General features: G+C 50.7%; 1 protein-coding gene across 1 annotated transcript in view; it reads left to right on the plus strand.

Annotated features, from left to right (window-relative positions):
- PLXDC1 (plexin domain containing 1) overlaps nucleotides 1–19384 on the plus strand; it is a 60406-nt gene that overhangs the window by 29456 nt on the left and 11566 nt on the right. The window contains exons 7-9 of the mRNA XM_077779326.1: nucleotides 1042–1141; nucleotides 11608–11703; nucleotides 16905–16986. Of these exons, the coding sequence (XP_077635452.1) occupies nucleotides 1042–1141; nucleotides 11608–11703; nucleotides 16905–16986 (278 nt within the window). The remainder of the gene's footprint in view (nucleotides 1–1041; nucleotides 1142–11607; nucleotides 11704–16904; nucleotides 16987–19384) is intronic.

Below are 19384 nucleotides of genomic sequence, written 5' to 3' on the forward strand. Positions count from 1 at the left end.
TCCTTCCTTCCTTCTTTCTTTCTTTCTTTCTTTCTTTCTTTCTTTCTTTCTTTCTTTCTTTCTTTCTTTCTTTCTTTCTTTTTCTTTCTTTCTTTTTCTTTCTTCTTTCTTTCTTTCTTTCTTTCTTTCTTTCTTTCTCTCTCTCTCTCTCTCTATCTTCCTTTTCTTTCTCTCTTTCTTCCTCCCTCCCTCCCTTCCTTCCTTCCTTATTTTCTTTCTTTTCCTTCCTTCCTTCCTTCCTTTCTTTCTTTTTCTTTCTTTCTTTCTTTCTTTCTTTCTTTCTTTCTTTCTTTCTTTCTTTCTTTCTTTCTTTCTTTCTCTCTCTCTTTCTCTCTTTCTCTCTTTCTCTCTTTCTTTCTTTCTTTTTCTCTCTATGAGGCTTTTTCCCTCAGCAGGGGAGGCTTCCCTGAGGAAAAGAGTTGAAATCTGCAGGATGTGTAGGAGTTAAGGAAACAAAGAGGAGAGAGAAAGACACATTCAAAGGTCCTGCGGCAGAACAGAGCCTGGCTGGTACAAAGCACTGAAAGAAGACAGCAAGACTGGCCATGGGGGAGAGTGGGGAGCAAGATAGGGCAGGGGAACACCCAGATTTGCCTTTGAGAAAGGTCACTCTGGCTTCAGCGTGGAGAACGGGTTGTTGGTGGCTCAGAGGGAGGGTTGGGAGATGGTTTTGGAGAGAGAGGTGTTGCCAGCTTGGAGTAGGGTAGGGTAAGATGGAGAGAACTAGACAGATTTAAGAGCCAGTTAGCAGGCTGATTAAGAGGGTTCAGAGATGTGTGAGGTGGAAGAGGGTGGAGATGAAAGGAAGAGTGACTCCCAGGTTTCTGGCCTGCGTGGAGGTAGAGCAAAGAAAAAGGAAACGTGCTGGAGATAGTTGGAGTGGACTTGCAATTTGGATGGGGGCCACTGGATTTGAGCTGTGCTTGAGTCCTCCAAAAGATGCTGCAGAGCAGGCAGATGGGTCTGGAACTCAGAGGGGACGTCTAGGCTGGCCCAAGGGTGTTTGGAGGGGTAGGTGGAGCCTCTTCTCCCCCGCTGCAGATCCCTATGTCTGTCCTGGAAATCAGCTCCTCCCAGCACCCTGTCAAAGCAGGCCTGTCAGACGCCTTCATGATTCTCAACCCGTCCCCGGATGTACCAGGTGAGTCCCCAGGGGTCCGGCGGAGGTCTCGGCGGGCTTGGACTGAGCTCTGACTGACCCAGCCTGGGTTTGGGGCGGGGGGGAGGGATTGGCAGTGGTGGAGGTGGATGGATAGCTGGATGCTGAACGGGCTCCAAAGGAAGATGGAGCATAATGAGTTCCAACTTCTCTTCGTTAAAGCAGAGGAACCGTTTTTTTTTCCCAATGAAATCTCCAGTGGGAGGCGCTGCTCTGGTTTTGTAGGGGAAGGGGAGCCACTCCGCCCCCTGTACACTTAGAAATTCTCCGGAGACACCAGATTAGGGTTTTCGAGTCCTTGCAGAAAACAACCATGATTGCATCCTCACCCCATGAGACAGGAGCATCACAGGGGACTCAGGGGAAGGAAGCCAGTCTCAGCCATGGTCGTCCACTCTCTGTACTTCAGGAAATCACATCTCTCTAGCCTCAGTTGCCTCATCTGTAAAATGGGGATATAGCTGGAACAGTGCTTTTTCCTTCCTGGTCCTCCTCCAGTTCTGATATTTTTGGAGAGCACAGCTCTTTCTCTCCTGCTTGTAAGCCCCTGCTCACCCCCATGAGGGTCTTGAGCTCACACTTCTTGGGGAGTAGGCACACTGTCCATTGCTTCTGGACCCTTAGTTCAGAGTCTTTTGAACCTGACCTCTTCTGCTGTGTTGTGTATGCAAAAGTCCCCCTGTCTAACCTCCAGGACCCCAAAGAGGAGCAGACCCGTGTCTCCTCTCCTCTATCCCTTCCTGTGCTTGATGGGACCGAGGGACACCCCGAACTCCACCCTAGCCACCTCAGGCTGGGTGAGAGGATGTGCTTGGGAGACACCGAAGTACTCTCCTGTAGACGGGCATGGCACTACCTTTCTAGGAACTCAGAGGAAGCATTATTTACTTATGTCTGTTGCTTGAGTTCAATCAATACACATGTTCTGAGTTCCTACAGTACATTAGACCACTGTGTTCTGGCTGCTGTTGAGATACAGTGAAGAGGAAGACATGTGGGGGTGGGGTGGGTTTTATCATCTGAGCAGAGCTTCTGTCCTTAACAGAAACCGGAGGGCGGGGACTCAGGCTCATGTTAGAAGTCTATCTAGCACCTCCCATGTTCAAGGTTATGAGTAGAGTGTTAGGGGCGTGGCTCTGGAGTTGCAAGTGTGGATTATAGACCTAATTCTCCGTGAGCATCTGACCCCTGGCAAGTCACTTAGCCTCTTAGAGTTTATTTCTCTGTTGGTAATTGTGGATAGAAGTGGTTCATGCTTCCTACAGTTACTGTGAAAATGAACACAGGGATGTCCAAGGAGTGTCTGGCCCGATGTCTGGCGCATTGAGCCTGTGAGTCCTGTATTCGAATATCTTCCTCTGCCAGTCTTTGTTACACAACTCACTATTTTATAACCCAGCCAGACCTCTGGTACAGTAGCAGACAGTGCAGAAAGAGGAGCACGTGATATCCTGATGCTGGTGTGTCACAGGTCAGATGCTGCGACCACAGCACTTGTGGGTGACTTCTGTCTAACGAGCAGCAAAAAGTCACATGCTATGGTGGCTGTTTGCCCTTGCATATCACCTCGGAGATTTTTGCCATTAACATGAATTACCATTCTGTTCTTTATGAATGCTCCCCTTTATTGTAATCTATAAAATGATATAATTTTTTTCATGAATAAGTGCATCTGGTCTAAAACTCAAAAGATACAAAAGGGGGTATTAAAAAAATGGGTTTCTCTCCCATCCCTGACCCTGGCCCCCAGTTTCCCTTCCTGAAGGCAACCAAGGGCTACCAGGTTATTTCTAGAGCTATAAGCCTATAGGTAAGTATATGTTTGGGTATTTAACACAAAAGATGGCATATGATGCCACTTTTCTGTACTTGAACAAAGTATATCGTGCCTATCCTTCCGTATCAGCCCGTACCTCATTCTTTTTAATGGCTACTTGATAGCCTGTTGCATGGATGTACCTTAATTTAGCCAATCCCCTGGACATAGGTTTTACAGTTTCCAATATTTTGCTACAACAAATAATGCTTCAGTGAATATCCTTGCAAACAGCTATTTTTGTGCCTCTTTGTGAGTATTTCCATAGGATAAATTCCCACTACTCTGTCTGCCTGTCCTGACCTTCCCTGAACACCCAGGACGCTAGCAAGCAGCTCACCACGCCCCCACCCCAGTGCTCCAGGCAGCATCTTCTCTAACAGGTTGGGCAGCACATGTACTGAGCTCCTTGCTTAATAGTTTCCCTATCACTCTGATTGTATTAGTTAGCTATTGCTATGTAACAAATTATCCTGAAACGGCAACTTAAAAAACAAACACACGAACATTTTCCCAGAGTTTCTGTGGATCAGGAAGCAAAGTGCTTGCCAGGTTACAATCCTCTCAACAACTGATTGGGGTGAGGGTCTGCATCCAAGAGCTCTCACATGATTGTTATCAGGGTTCACTTCCTTGAGGAGCGCCCCCCTCGGTTCCTGACACGTGGACCTCCCCATAGGACAGCTCATAACATCGCACCTGGCTTCCATCAGGGCAGGCAAACAAGAGAGAAGTAGAGGGTGAGCAAGACAGAGGCCAGTTGTTTTGTAACCTAATCTTAGAAGCGCCATCCCATCGCTTTGCCATATTCCACTGGTTAGAAGCAAGTCACTAGGTCCAGCCCACACTCAGGACAGGATTCCACAGGGTGTCAACATCAGGAGGTAGGGCCACTGAGGGCCATGTCAGAGGCTGCCTGAGCACCACACTGGTTATAATCCCATCCCAGGCTCTGAGATTTGCAGAATCTTTTTTTTTAAATGTTTTATTTATTTTTGAGAGAGATAGAGCATGAGAGGGGGAGGGGCAGAGAGAGACAGAGACAGAATTCAGGCTCTGAGCCCACACAGAGCCCGATGCGGGGCTCATACCCTTGAACTGTGAGATCATGACCCAAGCCGAAGTTAGACGCTCAACCAACTGAGCCACCTGGACGCCCCTGACCTTTACAAAATCTTATGTGGTCATACTTCCAACACTGTAAGTGAGGTCTGTACTTTGTAAACGAGGACAGAGGCTCAGAGACGTGAAGTGACTTGCTTGTGGTCACACGGCTCTGAGAGAGACCTGAAGCCCAGATCTTCTGTTTTTCTTAAACCCTGGATCGACCATTGAGACTTTCTAAGTCTAATCCACCCCCATTCCAACCGAAGGGGTGAGTCCTTTCCTCCTTAGTTCCCCAGAACGCCCATGCATCCCAGGCTGTTTTGCAGGAAGGGTGGTTCTTAGTGTCCGGGTCCCCCCCGGCCACGTGCATTACTGAACCCCATCTGCCTCATTGGTGCCCCCCTCACGGGGTGTTGTGGGCAGGCGTAGTCTCAGGAAATGTGTGTTGGATCCAGCTGTTGTATGAGGGTGAATTAGAGGAAGTCAGATTCCCCAGGGAGTGTCTGCATCTGAGGTTTCTCTGTGATTCTGGAATGTAAGGCTGTTTTAGAGCAAGCCAGGGAGATGTGGGGAGGCGGGAGGAAGCCCAGTCCACCTGACACAACAGGAGGCAGGGCTCTGATGTGGGAGCTGCTGGATTCGGGGCTCCAGGCACTGTTTGCTGCGGTGTGAGGTCCATCCGCCAGGGAAAGCTGGCCCCTGACCCCGCAGACACTGCCCTGCAGCTCCCAGCCCCTCGTCCCCTTCCCTCTGCCCCCCATTCCTTCTCGTCACTGCCAGGTCTGATCATGTCATTCTGTGGCTCCTCATTGCCTGCGGCATGAAGTCAAAATCCTGGGTGTGGCATTCAAGGCCCCATGCAGCTGGCCCAGCCTACCTTTATAGGCTTATCTCCAGACCCTCCCATCACCTACCACTCTCTGTCAGCGCATCACCGGTCTGCATGTCCTGTTCCCCAAACACGCCAAGGGCTGTCCACATCTCTAGTACTCAGTTCATTGTATGCCATGCCCCCCATTTCAACTCTTTTGCCACTTGGCAAAATTCTCCTCATCCACTGGTCCACTCAGTTCTCCACGCAGCAGAACTCATGATTTCCTCAGGCATCTTCTCCCCAGCGCCTAGCCGGGGCCTGAGGCGGGCCAGGCACTCAAAAAATGAGAAAGTGCACAAGAACGAGTGTCACCGAAGGGAATAGTGCCACAGGGATCTTGTCCCCTGCTCTCTGGTGACCCCAGGTGAGAACAGGAGGAGTCTGATGCCACTTGCAGTGGGGAGTGAGTACTTTGGGAATTAGTTGCATCTCTGTCTACCGGAGGTTTTTAGCCTGGGCTCCAGGCATGGACGTGAAGAGGAATATTGAGGTGTGGGTGGGGCATATTCGTATGCATGCATTTTTTTCTGGGACAGCATCCATGGCCTTCATGGAGCTTTTAAAGAGCCACTACCTCTGCTTTGGGGAGTGATGGATTTTATGTGGCTGAGAGGTCAGATTCCTCCGGGTCCACTATTCCACCCACGAGTAGAGAATTAGTTTGGCTTACGCTGAGCTGTGAATACCAGTAAATCCCACATAACCATGGCTTAAATGAGACACAGAGTCGGGGACAGCTCTCTGGTCTGTAGCTCTCGTAATCACCATGGATATTCCCACTGTCCAAGCCCACCATGGGTAGCCCCACCAGAATGGACGGTATCCCTGTCCTTGAACCCTAGCTCCTGCCTGCCTGGAGTGCCCTGAGAAGTGAAGTTTGGTTTCCCCACTATTCTAGAACCCTCCAGCCACTGAACCTAGTCTGGGGGACTGTCTCCTTCCCCAGGCTCCAAACACTTTCCTCCCACCCTTACCTGAGGATGGAGGGAATTCAGAGCAGTCTCACTCCTGGGATTGAGGGAAGGAGGTGCTGCAAGCGGCCAGGGTTTTTCTTACCATTACTTGTATAAACTGCTACATTGGCTTTGCCTCAGAGAATTGGCAGAACATGCCTGATACAAAGATCTATGTGCAATTAGCAGCATTTTGCACCAAAGCACACAGGGTAGCTTATATGCTCTTTATTTGACTGCAGGAACCTCTTTCTTTTGGGGCGCCTGGGTGGCTTAGTCGGTTAAGCGTCCGACTTTCGCTTAGGTCATGATCTCGCGGTTCGTGGGTTCGAGCCCCGCGTCGGGCTCTGTGCTGACTGCCAGCTCAGAGCCTGGAGCCTGTTTCAGTCTGTGACTCCCTCTCTCTCTGACCCTCCCCTGCTCATGCTGTCTCTCTCTCTCTCTCTCTCTTCTAGAAATAAATTAAAAAAAAAAAAAGAACCTCTTTCTTTCATGGACAGTATAAAAGCATCTTAAGTATAGCCATGTCAAAACTGAGGGAGATTTGGAACTAGTGGAATCAGTTAATGAGGATTTCATTATTAAGGGCTCCACACTGTGGTCCTGCTCCTTCGTGTTTACCTCTGGCGGTCCCCTCCTAGGGCTCGATTTATGATTATTGAATGAATAATCAAATGAGCAAAGAAAGACATGAACGAGCAAGTGAAAGCTTTTTCTGGAACCGCCATCTTATACTTGTTATATTGTGACCACCCGTCTGGAGGGCAGTTAGTGACCAGATTTGTCAGTCTGATCTCTTCTGACAGACCCAGCCCTTCCCCACTGGTGTCTTGTTTGGAAACAAAGTGGGACACGCAAACCTCTCCTTTGAGCCATTATCATTTCTTGTTGGGGCGCCTGGGTGGCTCAGTCAGTTAAGCATCCAAACTTTGGCTCAGGTCATGATCTCCCTGTTTGTGGGTTCAAGCCCTGCATTGAGCTCTGTGCTGACAGCTCAGAGCCTGGAGGGGGCTTCAGACTCTAGGTCTCCCTCTCTCTCTGCCCCTCCCCTGCTGTGCTCTGTGTCTCTGTCTCAAAAATAAACATTAAAACAAAAAAAAAGAATTTTTTTAATTTCTTGTTTGGGCAGGCAGGCTTTCTGTGTCTGGACCCTAGCACCTCCTGAATCTTTGATGAGTGGAAATGGAGATAAAGCAGAATGTCTCGAGCTGCCAGAAATGTGGCTTTGGGATGGCCTCTGTCTTGGTTCTGGAAGGATCTGTTGGTCATACAGATGGACGTCATCGTCCTTGGGTGAGCCCCAGATGTTGGCGAGCTAATCCAAAAGCAAATAACTCAGGCGGGGATATTAAGAGTTCTGTTTACAGAGCAATAAAAATATTCCCAAAGCCATACACTCAACCAAGCACAAGTTGGCGGTTGAAATGAGCAAATAGTTTTAATCAGAGATATATTTCCGCACACCCACCCTCTTTCCCCTTCCTACCACACTCATCTCCCCTGCCTTGGGGTAGGGCTGTGTCAGGTTTTGCAGGGCATCTGACCCTGTCTGGTTGCATCCTCACTTGAAGCACATCCTCAACTCTGTTCCCCAACCCACGTGGTGGGGAGACTCATCCCTAGACTCTGGTGTGAGTTTGCTGGGAGCCTCACCTTCCCTGGCCCGTCTGTCTCTACCCCTGAACTGGGCGCCTTGACAAGTTCATGTCTCCATTTTGCCCAACCTTGGCTCCGTCGGTCCCTCCCTTTCGCCTTCCTTCTGACCCTGGGGGCAAGCTCTTCCCTACATCCTTGCAGGTGGAGAAATGCTGAAAGCCAGCTCTCCCTCTGCTTGGAGCTCTAAGTTAGCAAGGGGCATGTCTGGCTTTCTGCAGCCCATTGGGGGCCGTCCTTTTGGGAAAAACCATAGCCTGTGGTGGGCTGGGGAGGAAGGGCGTTCTTCCTTTGGGCTGTGTGCTGAAGTTATAATAAGTTGCTGAGGTTTTTGTGGCTACCTATAATCCATCCATTCATTCACACTCACATCTTGAGGCCCTGTTACATGCAGGGCCCGGTGCTAGAGGCTGGGGCACAGACACAAATAACTAGCAGGCTCTGCCCTGGGGGAGCTCACAGCCTGGTGGGGCAGGTGGCCAGCAGAGTTGATATTGATGGAGCAGTGTAACAGGTGACACCAGACATTGTACAGGAGGCTGTGAAGCTCAGAAGATAGGCCGCCAACTTTGCCCAAGGAGGGTGGAGAAGCCTTCAAGGAAAGTATGTCCTTTGAGCTGTGCCTTGAAGGAGGAAGTGGATAAAAGAAGAAATGTTTACATAGACTCTAGACCCCATGGTCTCAGGCTCCTTGGAAGACCTGGAATTTCACTTTTTCCTCCCTATTACATTTTAGTGCTAAAAGGGATGATTTTTCAGAAGGAGAGATGGCCCTTGGGGGTGGCGGGTGGGATGGAGCTGTGGAGGGTTGCCTCGGTGTCCCCCATCTAGATGTCCCACATCTCCTAGGCCCTGCAGCACATATCGGCCTTTGTACGGATTGAAAACTGGTGTCTCATCAGAGCAGATGAGTTACAGAAAGGTGCCATTCCTCATCGCAGTGTCTTCCTTCAGACCCCATTCCTGCTTGGCAATGGGCCTTTCTTGTACGGAAAACAATCTGTGTGTGCGCGAACACACACGGTGCTCTGTGAACTTGGCTTTTGATGGAGGGCTCTCTTCTCTCTAAGACCTTGGTAACCCTGTAGACGTTGGGCAGTGACTGCCTGATATTTATGAGGCTTGCCTCTTGGCCGCTTCTCTCTCAGACTTAGGGCTGTTTAGAAGAAAAGTAAGCACATAATTCCTCCATCTTTGGGATGTTGGCTTGATTATTTATTTAAAACTTTTAAAATTTTTACTTATTTATTTTTGAGAGAGAGAGAACACAAATGGGGAGGGGCAGAGAGAAAGGGAGACAAGATCTGAAGCGGGCTCCACACAGACAGCAGCCCCTGATGTGGGGCTCGAACCCACAAACTGTGAGATCATGACCTGAGCCGAAATCAAGAGTCGAACACAACTGATGGAACCACCCAGGCACCCCTAAACATTTTTTTAATGTTTATTTTTTTTTGTGAGAGAGATTGAGCGAGCAGAGGAGGGACAGAGAGAAAGGGAGACACAGAATCCAAACAGGCTCCAGGCTCTAGGCTGTCAGCACAGAGCCCGACACTGCGCTTAAACCCACAAACCGCAAGATCATGACCTGAGCCGAAGTTGGATGCTTAACCGACTAAGCCACCCAGGCACCCCTTGATTATTTATTCTTAAAGAAACATTGTAAATGCTTCCCTTCTACTCTTTTAGAAGTACAAATCCAGTAGTCTCCCCCTCCCCACACCCCTTATCCAAGGGAACATGTTCCAAGATCCCCCGTGGATGCCTGAAACCGCGGAGTGGTGCTGAAGCTTATATATATACTATGTTTTTTCCTATACACATCTAACCTATGATAAAGTTAATTTCTAAGTTAATCACAGTGAGAGATTAACAACACTAGTAATAAAATAGAGCAATTGTAACAATGTAATGTCATAAAAGTTATATGAATGTGGCCCCTCTCAAAATATCTTATTGTACTATACTCACCCTCCTTCTTGTGAGGCTGTAAGGTGATAAAATGCCTGTGTGATGAGATGAAGTGGGTTCGAGCCCCACGTTGGGCTCTGTGCTGGCAGCTCAGAGCCTGGAGCCTGCTTTGGATTCTGTGTCTCCCTCTTTCTCTGCCCCTTCCCCTATCCTGCTCTCTCTCTCTCTCAAAAATAAATAAACATTAAAAAAGAAAAACAAAAGAAACCCTGAACCACGGTGTGCTGGAGACCCTTGTGCAGAGTCACAAGAGCAGAGTGGCCACATCTCTTCCCAATTCTGTGTTCAATGACGCCAAATTGGTAGCGCGGAATCAGCATGGGAAGTATTTGCACCATAGAAAGCAGCAAATGCCGCAAGTCAAGACTCCTTCATTGCAGAGAATGTTTCCAGGACATTCTGCAGTTGGGAATGTTTCAGGGGCTGAGGGGTCCATCATTTCTCTGCTGCAGAGCAGTGTGGGGTCATAGAAAGACAGTGTGTTTTAGCACCAGACAAACTGGGGGTTCAATCCTGGGTTGAGTAGGAGACATTGATTCCAAGATTGGGATTAACCAATGATAAAAACGTAGATGAGATGTTCTTTCAGGCAGCAGATGCTCCCCTGGATTCTTTATTCAGGAGGGGGTGGGGGGGGTAGGACACCCAGCCATTGCACAGGATGCTGAGAGCTGAGATGCTCAACTGAGAGAGAAACATATATCCTTGCCTGTTCTGGGTTTCTAGTAACAAAAACCCAGCTCAAACTAGCTTAAGTGGAAAAGGGGATATGAAATAGCGCAAAGAACCAAAGGAAGAATTGATAGCCAGGGGGACAGGGGATAGGGCAGGTCCTGGGACACCAGAGCCTGGAAAGCCCCCAGTACTTCCTGCTTCATGGGACCTGTGGTCATTCACGGACTCGGAGCATGCATTTTTCTCAGCTTCATTACTAGAAAGTAAAGGGTCTTTTGGTTCTAGTTGAACAGTCCCAGGGAAGGTCTCTGATTGGCCAGCTTGTATCTGATGCCCAGCCCTGGACCAATCACTGTGTAGCCAGGGAGGCAGGGTCTTGGAGGAAGATGGTAGCTTCAGGGCAGACCAAACGCTATGCAGTCCCTTCTCCTTATAGGGAAACTCATTCACAAAGCTCAGCGGCTACCTGGCTGCCTTTCAGAGCCTCAGGAAATCACCCCCAAGTCATGGTTCTTGGGTGCGTGAGGGGATGTGGTGGGAAACATCACAGATTGTCACAATCACAGATTGTCATTTCAGGAGAAGTCAGTTCATCTACAATTCCACTTTTGTCCCCACAAGGGTGTTGTGGCAGGTGTTTCTTCTTTCCAACATCACAGATGAGACACTGAGGCCCTAAGAAGGGGAGCAGAATCGGAATCAGAACTCAGGCCTCTTGACTCTGATGTCCTGTAGGGAGTTCCTGCCAGGACTGAGGCAGGACATAAGCCAAGCCCCAGACCCCGAACCTCGCTCTGACTTCCATCCAGGAGAGAACAGTTTCTCCAAGTTCGGCCTGTGCATCTGCAGGTGTTCGCAGAGAGCTGGCTGTGGGTCAGGTTCAGGAGCAGATGCTCACAGCCTAACGGCCCCACCCTCCAAATAGACCCTAATGACCACACAATATGGTGGGTGCAGTGGGAGCTGGGTACCTGGCCTGAAGGGAGAAGAGGAGGCAGCTGGCTAAGGAAGGCTGCTCTAAGCAAGTGGCCCTGAGCTGGATCTGGAAGGTTGAGCTAGACCAGGAGAGAAGGGATGGAAGAACATTATGGACCAAGGGAACAGCAGCTGTGAAGGCACAGAGCCATGCAGCAGCATGGGAGCTCCTAGGTCCTGACCTCAGCAGTGGCCGGGACTCTGCGTTGAGCAGTTTAACCTTCTTACCATACAAAGCTCCCCTCTCAGAGTCAATTCTTGTCTTCCAGTCTCCCTGCAGCCTCAACGTCATTGTCCCAGGTTGATGAGTTTATCCCTGCCTTCAGTGGCTGCCTACCGACTCTCTGTTCCACTCGCTGCAATCTCTTGCCCCCACCGTCCGGCCAAGAGGCGCCCCCGATGACAGGCTCTGCCTCTGTTTCAGAATCTCGGCGGAGGACCATCTTCGAATACCACCGTGTGGAGCTGGACCCCAGCAAGGTCACCAGCACGTCAGCTGTGGAGTTCACCCCACTGCCAAGTGAGTAGGGGTCATTCCCGCTGTCCTGCAAAGAGCATTATAGTCAAACGATCTGGGGCTCCATTGCCAGGCCCACCACTGACCCCTGGGTGGATATGGCCACCTAATTTCTCGGGGCTGCCATTTCTCGTTTGTCACCTGGGCCTGGCACTGCCACCCTCCCAGAGCTATGGAAGGGTGAGAACCACAGTAGGGAGCGTTGAGGACATGAATGAATGGCAGCTCTGACACTAACTGGCACATCCCAGACCTGGGGTGTGGTTTGTACTTGACACGTGACCGCTGTTGTTACTAACACACAGTTAAACCCAGGAAAGGTATACCTCCCAGAATTTTTAGACTGAGCCCCCAGGAAAGGTAATCCAGGAACTGAGTGGATCGGCCCTTAAATTTTTTGTTGCAGTTTCCTTAGAGGAGGGGTTATGGGGGTGGGGTTCACAGGCAGGAGGCAATAAAGCAATTTCTCCTGAAGCCCTTCAAGAGCCACGGCCAGGCCCTCTGCCCCCCACACCCCACTCACCCTGCACCCTACTCACCTTCACTCGAAGGCACACTGTGCCTGAGGCCCCAGCTGCTGCTGACCCCACAGGATCAGGGTTAGATGTTCTTCAGGATATGGTCAGGGAAGCTGGGGAGAGAGAGGGAGAGGACAGCTCTCCTGTTCTTGCATTTTATTTTAAAGTTTATTTATTTATTTTGGGGCACCTGGGTGGCTTAGTCGGTTAAGCCATCTGACTTCAGCTCAGGTCATGATCTCATGGTTTGCGGGTTCGGGCCCTGCATTAGGCTCTGTGCTGACAGCTCAGAGCCTGGAGCCTGCTTCGGATTCTCTGTCTCCGTCTCTCTCTGCCCCTCCCCTGCTTGTGCTCTGTCTCTCTCTCAAAAAATGGATAAACTTTTTTTTTTTTAAAAGTTTACTTATGGGGCGCCTGGGTGGCTTAGTCAGTTAAGCGTCCGACTTTCGCTTAGGTCATGATCTCGCGGTTCGTGGGTTCGAGCCCCGCGTCGGGCTCTGTGCTGACTGCCAGCTCAGAGCCTGGAGCCTGCTTCAGTCTGTGACTCCCTCTCTCTCTGACCCTCCCCTGCTCACGCTGTCTCTCTCTCTCTCCTAGAAATAAATAAAACATTAAAAATTAAAAAAAAATTTAAAAAAAATTAAAAAAAATAAAAAGTTTACTTATTTATTTTGAGAGAGACAGAGAGAGTATGAGTTGGGGAAGGGCAGAGAGACAGAGAGAATCTCAAGCAGGCTGGAGTCCAACGTGGGGCTCAAACTCACAAACTGTGAGATCATGACCTGAGCCGAGATCAAGAGCCAGATGCCCAAATGCCCAGGTGCCCCCTGTTCTTGCATTTTTATTTATTTTTTTTAATGTTTATTTGGGCTCAGTCGGTGTCTTCCCCTGGAAAAGAGGAAGGACACAGACACCACAGGGTCACAGGACCAGGACCACTTGCAGGTCACAGCGCCACCCTGTCCCCCCTTGAGCTCTTTCCTGGCAGGAAAGACGTGGGGCCTGAGAACCAGGGGCTCCTCAAGGACGCTGAGAGCAAACCTCAGTCCTAGCACTTGAATAAACTTCACTTAGGAGCAAGGACACCCAAGGGCAGGGTAACTGCCTGGGCGGAAGTGAACCGTCCTGGGAATACGTTTCTGGGGCACTGTCTGTACATTTCAGCCACTTCTCACCCCTCCGGTGAATTTTGTGAGCATTTAATAGCACACGGGACATCTGAAATGCAGATGAGAATTAAAGGTCAGTGGGTTTTACGCATACCTCACCGAAGCTCCCGGGGTTTTTTTGACTAGAGCCTTTCAAGGGCCCTTTGGAGTCACTGGGAATGAGCAGGCAGCTACCAGGGGAGGGGGCAGCGCTACCAAGGCTGTGATTTGAACCCCTGGAAGGCTGGTTACCTTGGTCCTGAGAAAACCACGTGCCCCGGTACAAGAAGTCTCTTTTACCTTCAGGTGGAGAAGGACTTAGCCAAGATGCTTCTAGAGGTATGGATGGGTTGTCTCTAAGCCACAGTGCTCTGTGATCGTTCCAGGCAGTCCCTTGTCTGGAAGAGACACTCATGAAAACGTGGCATGGACCAAAGGGTGGGAGCGGAGGCAGGGAAACCCCCAGCGGGATCTCAAGGCCAAGAGCTCAGGCTTTTGGCTCACACAGACCTCAGTTCAAACCCAGATCTGCTCATAGCTGAGATCTCATAGCTCCGTGGCTCTCTCTGAGCCTCTCCGTTCCCTCCTCTGTAAAATGGGGATAACAGAAGCATCAATACATCAAATTCCATAAACATTTGTAAACTGACTACCACGTGCCGGCTGCTATTCTAGAACCTCTGGATACACCAGGGAACAAAGCAGCCAGAGAGCTCTCATTCTTTTGAAAGGACACAGTGCCACCTACAGCCAGTCCCTCCCATAGTGACTGAAGGTGACCACACTTTGCCCACAGCAGCTTTGCTCTCTCTCACCAAGGGCTGGTTGCCAGCCACCATCTTGTTGGGGGCCCATGGAAAGCAAACTGGCTCCCTAATTAATGGATTACAGTAGAGTCAAACGTGTGTGATGTTTATTGAATGTGTGGTCAATTTTTCTGAGTTAGTTGTCACTTCTTCCTCCTATCGGTGTGTTCTGTTTGGATGCTCATCAGATGAGCCTTTCGATTATGCACAGTTATTCTGGGTGAGGGCCTGGCTTTCCTTGTCATAAAATGCACAGACTCGGGGCACCTGGGTAGCTCAGTCGGTTAAGCGTCCGACTTCGGCTCAGGTCATGATCTCACAGTCCGTGGGTTCGAGCCCCATGTTGGGCTCTGTGCTGACAGCTCAGAGCCTGGAGCCTACTTCAGATTCTGTGTTTCCCTCTCTCTCTTCCCCTGCTCCGCTCACTCTCTGTCTCTCAAAATAAAATAAAGACATTAAAAAAAATTNCCAGGCCCCAGCTGTCGCTCCTCCTCATTCCTATCATCCTCAGCTTGTCTGTTCTGCCCAGCCTGTTAGCGTCCCGGCCGCTGTCTAGAACCCAGTTACAACACGCTCCTCCCAGGCCTCTGTGTGCAGGGACTCTTCTGCTTGGACTCCTCCTCCTCCAGGAGAGCTGCCAGGCTTGCTTCCTGCCTTCTCCCAGCCTCTGCCTACACCACCTCTCCTCAGAGGGCCCTTTACCAGCCTCCCTGACTAGAATGCATCCCCACTTTCATTCTGCCTCTCTGTCCGGTGCCACTTTTTTTCACAGCCCACTGGAAACCTATGTACACTTCATTGTCTGTGTATTTGTTTTTTAATGCTTATTTATTTTTGAGAGAGAGAGAGAGAGTGAGCAGGGGGAGGGTCAGAGAGTGACAGACACACAGAACCTGAAGCAGGCTCCAGCCTCTGTGCCGTCAGCACAGAGCCTGACACGGGGCTCGAACTTAGGAGCCGTGAGATAATGACCTGAGCCCAAGTTGGAGGCTCAACTGACTGAGCCCCCCAGGCGCCCCCTTGTTTGTGTGTGTGTTGGCTGTCTCCTCCACTCGCCTGCAGGGTCCATGCAGGCATCTCCAGCAGCCGGGACAGTGCCCGGCCCGTGGTAGGCGCTCAGTAAATATTTGTTGAAAGAATGAATGAATGCATGCATGAGTGGATGAATACCTAGTAGGTCCACTGAGGGGAATGAATAAGACCAGAGTCAGTAACAAGCAGCATTCACAGGGCTGGCCACGTGGCCGGCACTGTGACAGACCCTCTTTGGGTATGGCCTTATTCCATACTTGCTGCAGGTCTGCCAAGCAGAGGGTACCGGGATCCCTCTTTTACAAATGAGAAACTGAGGCACAATGAGGGTGAAGTAACTTTCCAAGTAAGATGTAAACCCAAGTGAGCAGAGATAGCCACACAGCCCCCCTCGGGGAGGCCCACTTCCAAGAGGAGAGAGAGAAGAAAGGGATGGAATTAGGCATGTCTGATTTAGGGGCACCTGGGTGGCTCAGTGGGTTGAGCATCCGACCTGGGCTCAGGTCATCATCTCGCGGTTTGTGAGTTCGAGCCCCGTGTCGGGCTCAGTGCTGACAGAGCAGAGCCCGCTTGGGATTCTCCCTCTCTCTGCCTCTCCCCAACTTGCACTCGCTCTCTCTCTTTCTCAAAGTAAATAAATTATACTTAAAAAAAAAAAAAAGGATTGTCTGTTTACCGCCACAAACTCAGTGTTCAGACTTCCCTGGGAGGAGGCGAGTGAGGAAGCAGAGACGGACCAGGAGAAGATTCAGGCACCAATCCCTCCACATGGACCAAATACCATGGAATGAGTGCTCCCAGGTAGCGCTGGACGGGGAGCAAACCACAACATCTTAAAAGCCCTTTCCTGTGGTTAGAGACAACAAAACTGTTTCATAAACATTAAACTCGCTAAGAGAAGAAACAATTGTCATGTGACGTAGCAGCGGTGGTAGCTACCGCTACAATCCCAATCATATTGCAACATAAAGGTATCAAATCTATATGTTATACACCTTAAACCTACGCAGTGTTATATGTCAAATAGATCTCAATTAAGAAAAAGAGTCATTTTCGGGGCGCCTGGGTGGCTCAGTTAAGTGTCCAACTTTGGTTCAGGTCATTATCTCACGGTTCGTGGGTTTGAGCCCCGTGTCAGGCTCTGTGCTGACAGCCTGCTCGGAGCCTGGAGCCTGCTTCGGAATCTGTGTCTCCCTCTCTCTCTGACCCTCCCCTGCTCACGCTGTCTCTCTCTTTCTCAGAAAAAAAAAAAAAAAGAGTCCTTTTTAACCCTGTAATTATGGGCCACCGCCCAGCAGTATAACTTCCCAGCCTAGGTGAGATCCCTTTGTACGTGCTTAGGGGACCCTGTAATTTTCACAAACCTCATCACGATGATAATTATGTAATTGTTTCTGCTTGGTTATCTGTTTAGTGTCTGCCTCCGCATACGACTGGGAGGCCCAAGACTTTCTGCAGAATCCCTAGCACCGGCTCGGGCCTGACCCCCTGGGGTGACAGAAAGAAAGAGGCCAGGGGAAAAGGAAGGCGAGAAGGAAGAATCAGGGCTTGGACTCAAGTGAGGGTGGCACTAATGACCTCTAGGGTCCCTGCTACTTAGACTCCATAGTTCCATGAGGACCCAGTGTTTGGGAAAGTTGCACCTTCTGGAAGTCCGCGGAGGGCCTGATGCTGAGGGTCACCTGCCTTCTCTCTTGCAGCCTGCCTGCAGCATCGGAACTGTGACGCCTGTGTGTCCTCGGAGCTGACCTTCAACTGCAGCTGGTGCCATGTCCTCCAGAGGTTTGTGCCAGGCTGACCCTCTGGCTCCCCAGGAGGACTGGAGGAGGGGCAGAGGGTGGCACGGCCCCTCCCCCCCGCCTGGGGCCTCAGTGCCAACATGAGAGTATCGCTAGCCAGCCCACTGTGCCGCTTAGGACAAGAACGTCACAGAAGTGAGTTTGTCCCCGAGGCCCGATCAAGGTGACTGTGCGGCAGGGTTCCTGTGGTGATGCTAGATTTCTGGAAGATCATTCAGCGATTCCATCCCTGGCAGCCCCTCCTCACACTCGGAAGGGCTGGTTCATCCTAGCACAGGGCTTCTCAGAGAACGGTCCACAGCGATGAGGATCCCACAACCAGCTAGGTCTTGCGTTGAGCATGCAGATTCCTGGGACCTACCCCAGGCCCCCTGCATCAGGATCTCTGGGAGAGAAGCCCAGGAGCCTCCATGTTAACACGGTGCCTCATCTGCAAACAAGTGTGAGAGCCGCCAGCCCCAAAGACCCACTGCTATTGGAGGAGGGTCCTGTGGCCCCCCAAAACACCGCCTCAAGATCTTTCTTGGGCTGTAATGGGGTTTCCTGCGAATCAGGGGTGTGGAAATGGCAGGCATCTGTGGAAAGTTGGGGCAAGGTACAAAGCTGTGTTTGCTTGGTTTTGGCAACAGGGAAAATTCTGGATGAGATTCTGGCTGAGGAATAATGAGGGATAACTTTCTTAAATCCCACTCATCTTCCACTCCTTGTTCTGAAATCATTTCCTTGCAGATTAGACTCCGAACTTGAGCCCTGCTCTCCTGTCCAAGATCAATAAATAGCAGGAAGGGAAAAAACAAAACAAACAATTTCTTTGGGGACCAGGGCTCTCATGAGAGTGGGAAGCCCTATGAGGCCATCTTGAAAGTGCCAAATTACAGTATCTCTGAGTTCCATGCAGCTGTCGTGCATCCGTCAGTGTTTCCTTTCGTCCTTTCAAACAGGCCAGTGCAGAAATAGAAGCTGCCGCTTTCACAGGCAACCTGCCCAGCCCAAGACACAGCTGGGGCCAGGGGGACAGGGGCTTCTGGATGTCCTTCCAACCAGCTGTGTGCTCTTATGCACTGTCTTGGGGCCTCAGTTTGTTTTCCCGGTAAAATGGGCAGTTGTTATGTGGTTATGGGGTCCAGAGGAATGGGGGTGAGGAACACGCCATTATTTTAATTTCTCAAACGCCAGAGAGCATTTTTGCGAAGTGTTCAGGGCCCTCTACGTGAAAGGCCTAGAGCCTCAGAGAGTACGCAGGGTGGACCCCAGGTTGGGAACCTGGAGAACAGCTCTGCAGCACGATCCGTCTTGCGCACTCTCAAGTTTGGGAGCCACTGTCTTGGCGTGGAGAGATAATCCAGATGACCTGGTATGAGCCCCGGAATCCTGGGGCCACCACCACATGACTCAGCAGCCAGCAAGAGCTGAGCCCTAAGAACTTCAAAATGGGCCACACGAAAGCAAAGCCCTCCCACTGACACATCCATGTTGAACACATACGCCCGAACCCAGAGAGTGCGACAGTTTCATGAGGGTTGGTCAGGTTAGGGGCTGGCAAAGCCTTGGGTGTGGACGCTGCCTTGGCTGTGGTTATGTCAGCTATAGGACAGAGAAGTTCCATCAGAGAGCCATCAAGGCTGATGTGGTGCTGAAATCCTGTCCCCAGCTGCCCACGGGCCTGGGCTCACCCCAGCATGGGCCCCTCCTTGCCAGCTCTCTGGAGCCTCAGCGCCAGCTGAGAGCTGACTCAGGTCCCTACAGAGCCAGAGAGCAGGGCTGGTGCCGAGGGGCCGGCCACCATGGACTCTCCCACCAACAGCTGCTTGCAATCACTGTGTGGGTTCTCAGCCTCCCCTTCCTCGCCACCCACTCTGCCTTCTGCAGCCTCCCAGAGCTGCCCCTCCTTGCACTGGGGCTGGATCTGATTTAGATAATTTCACTTACCATGGCTGGTGTCTTCCTTTCATCTCACATCACCCCTCCCCCGCCCCAAGGGCCCCCTCTGGTCTCTAAAACGACTTTAACTGCAGGATTTGGCCCAAGGAAGGAGGAGTCATAATCCTTGCTTTACAGTGTCATTGTGAGGGTCCCATAAATGCTACAGGCGCAGCATATGGCTGGGGCGGCACTTGGCATTCAGGAGGTGCCCAATAGTGGCCATACCTCATGTCCTTCATCTCTGCATCTGGGTTGGTTGGTTCGGGGCCTCGAAGGTGATGCTCCTAGACTTATATCAAAGGCTCAGTCCTTGAAAGAATCAATTCGTTTGGCTTGAAAGAAACTTTCGTGGCCGCCCCCAGTAGCTCCCTATCCATGTCTCAAAGTAGTGGGCACAAAGAACCTGGGGGAGGTGTGTGGCGGGGGTGGGGTGGGGTGGGTGGGGGGTGGGTTCTGCT

The sequence above is a fragment of the Crocuta crocuta genome, unplaced genomic scaffold (assembly GCF_008692635.1).
Source record: "Crocuta crocuta isolate KB4526 unplaced genomic scaffold, BGI_CrCroc_1.0 scaffold68, whole genome shotgun sequence".
In the NCBI taxonomy this organism is placed as follows: Eukaryota; Metazoa; Chordata; class Mammalia; order Carnivora; family Hyaenidae; genus Crocuta; species Crocuta crocuta.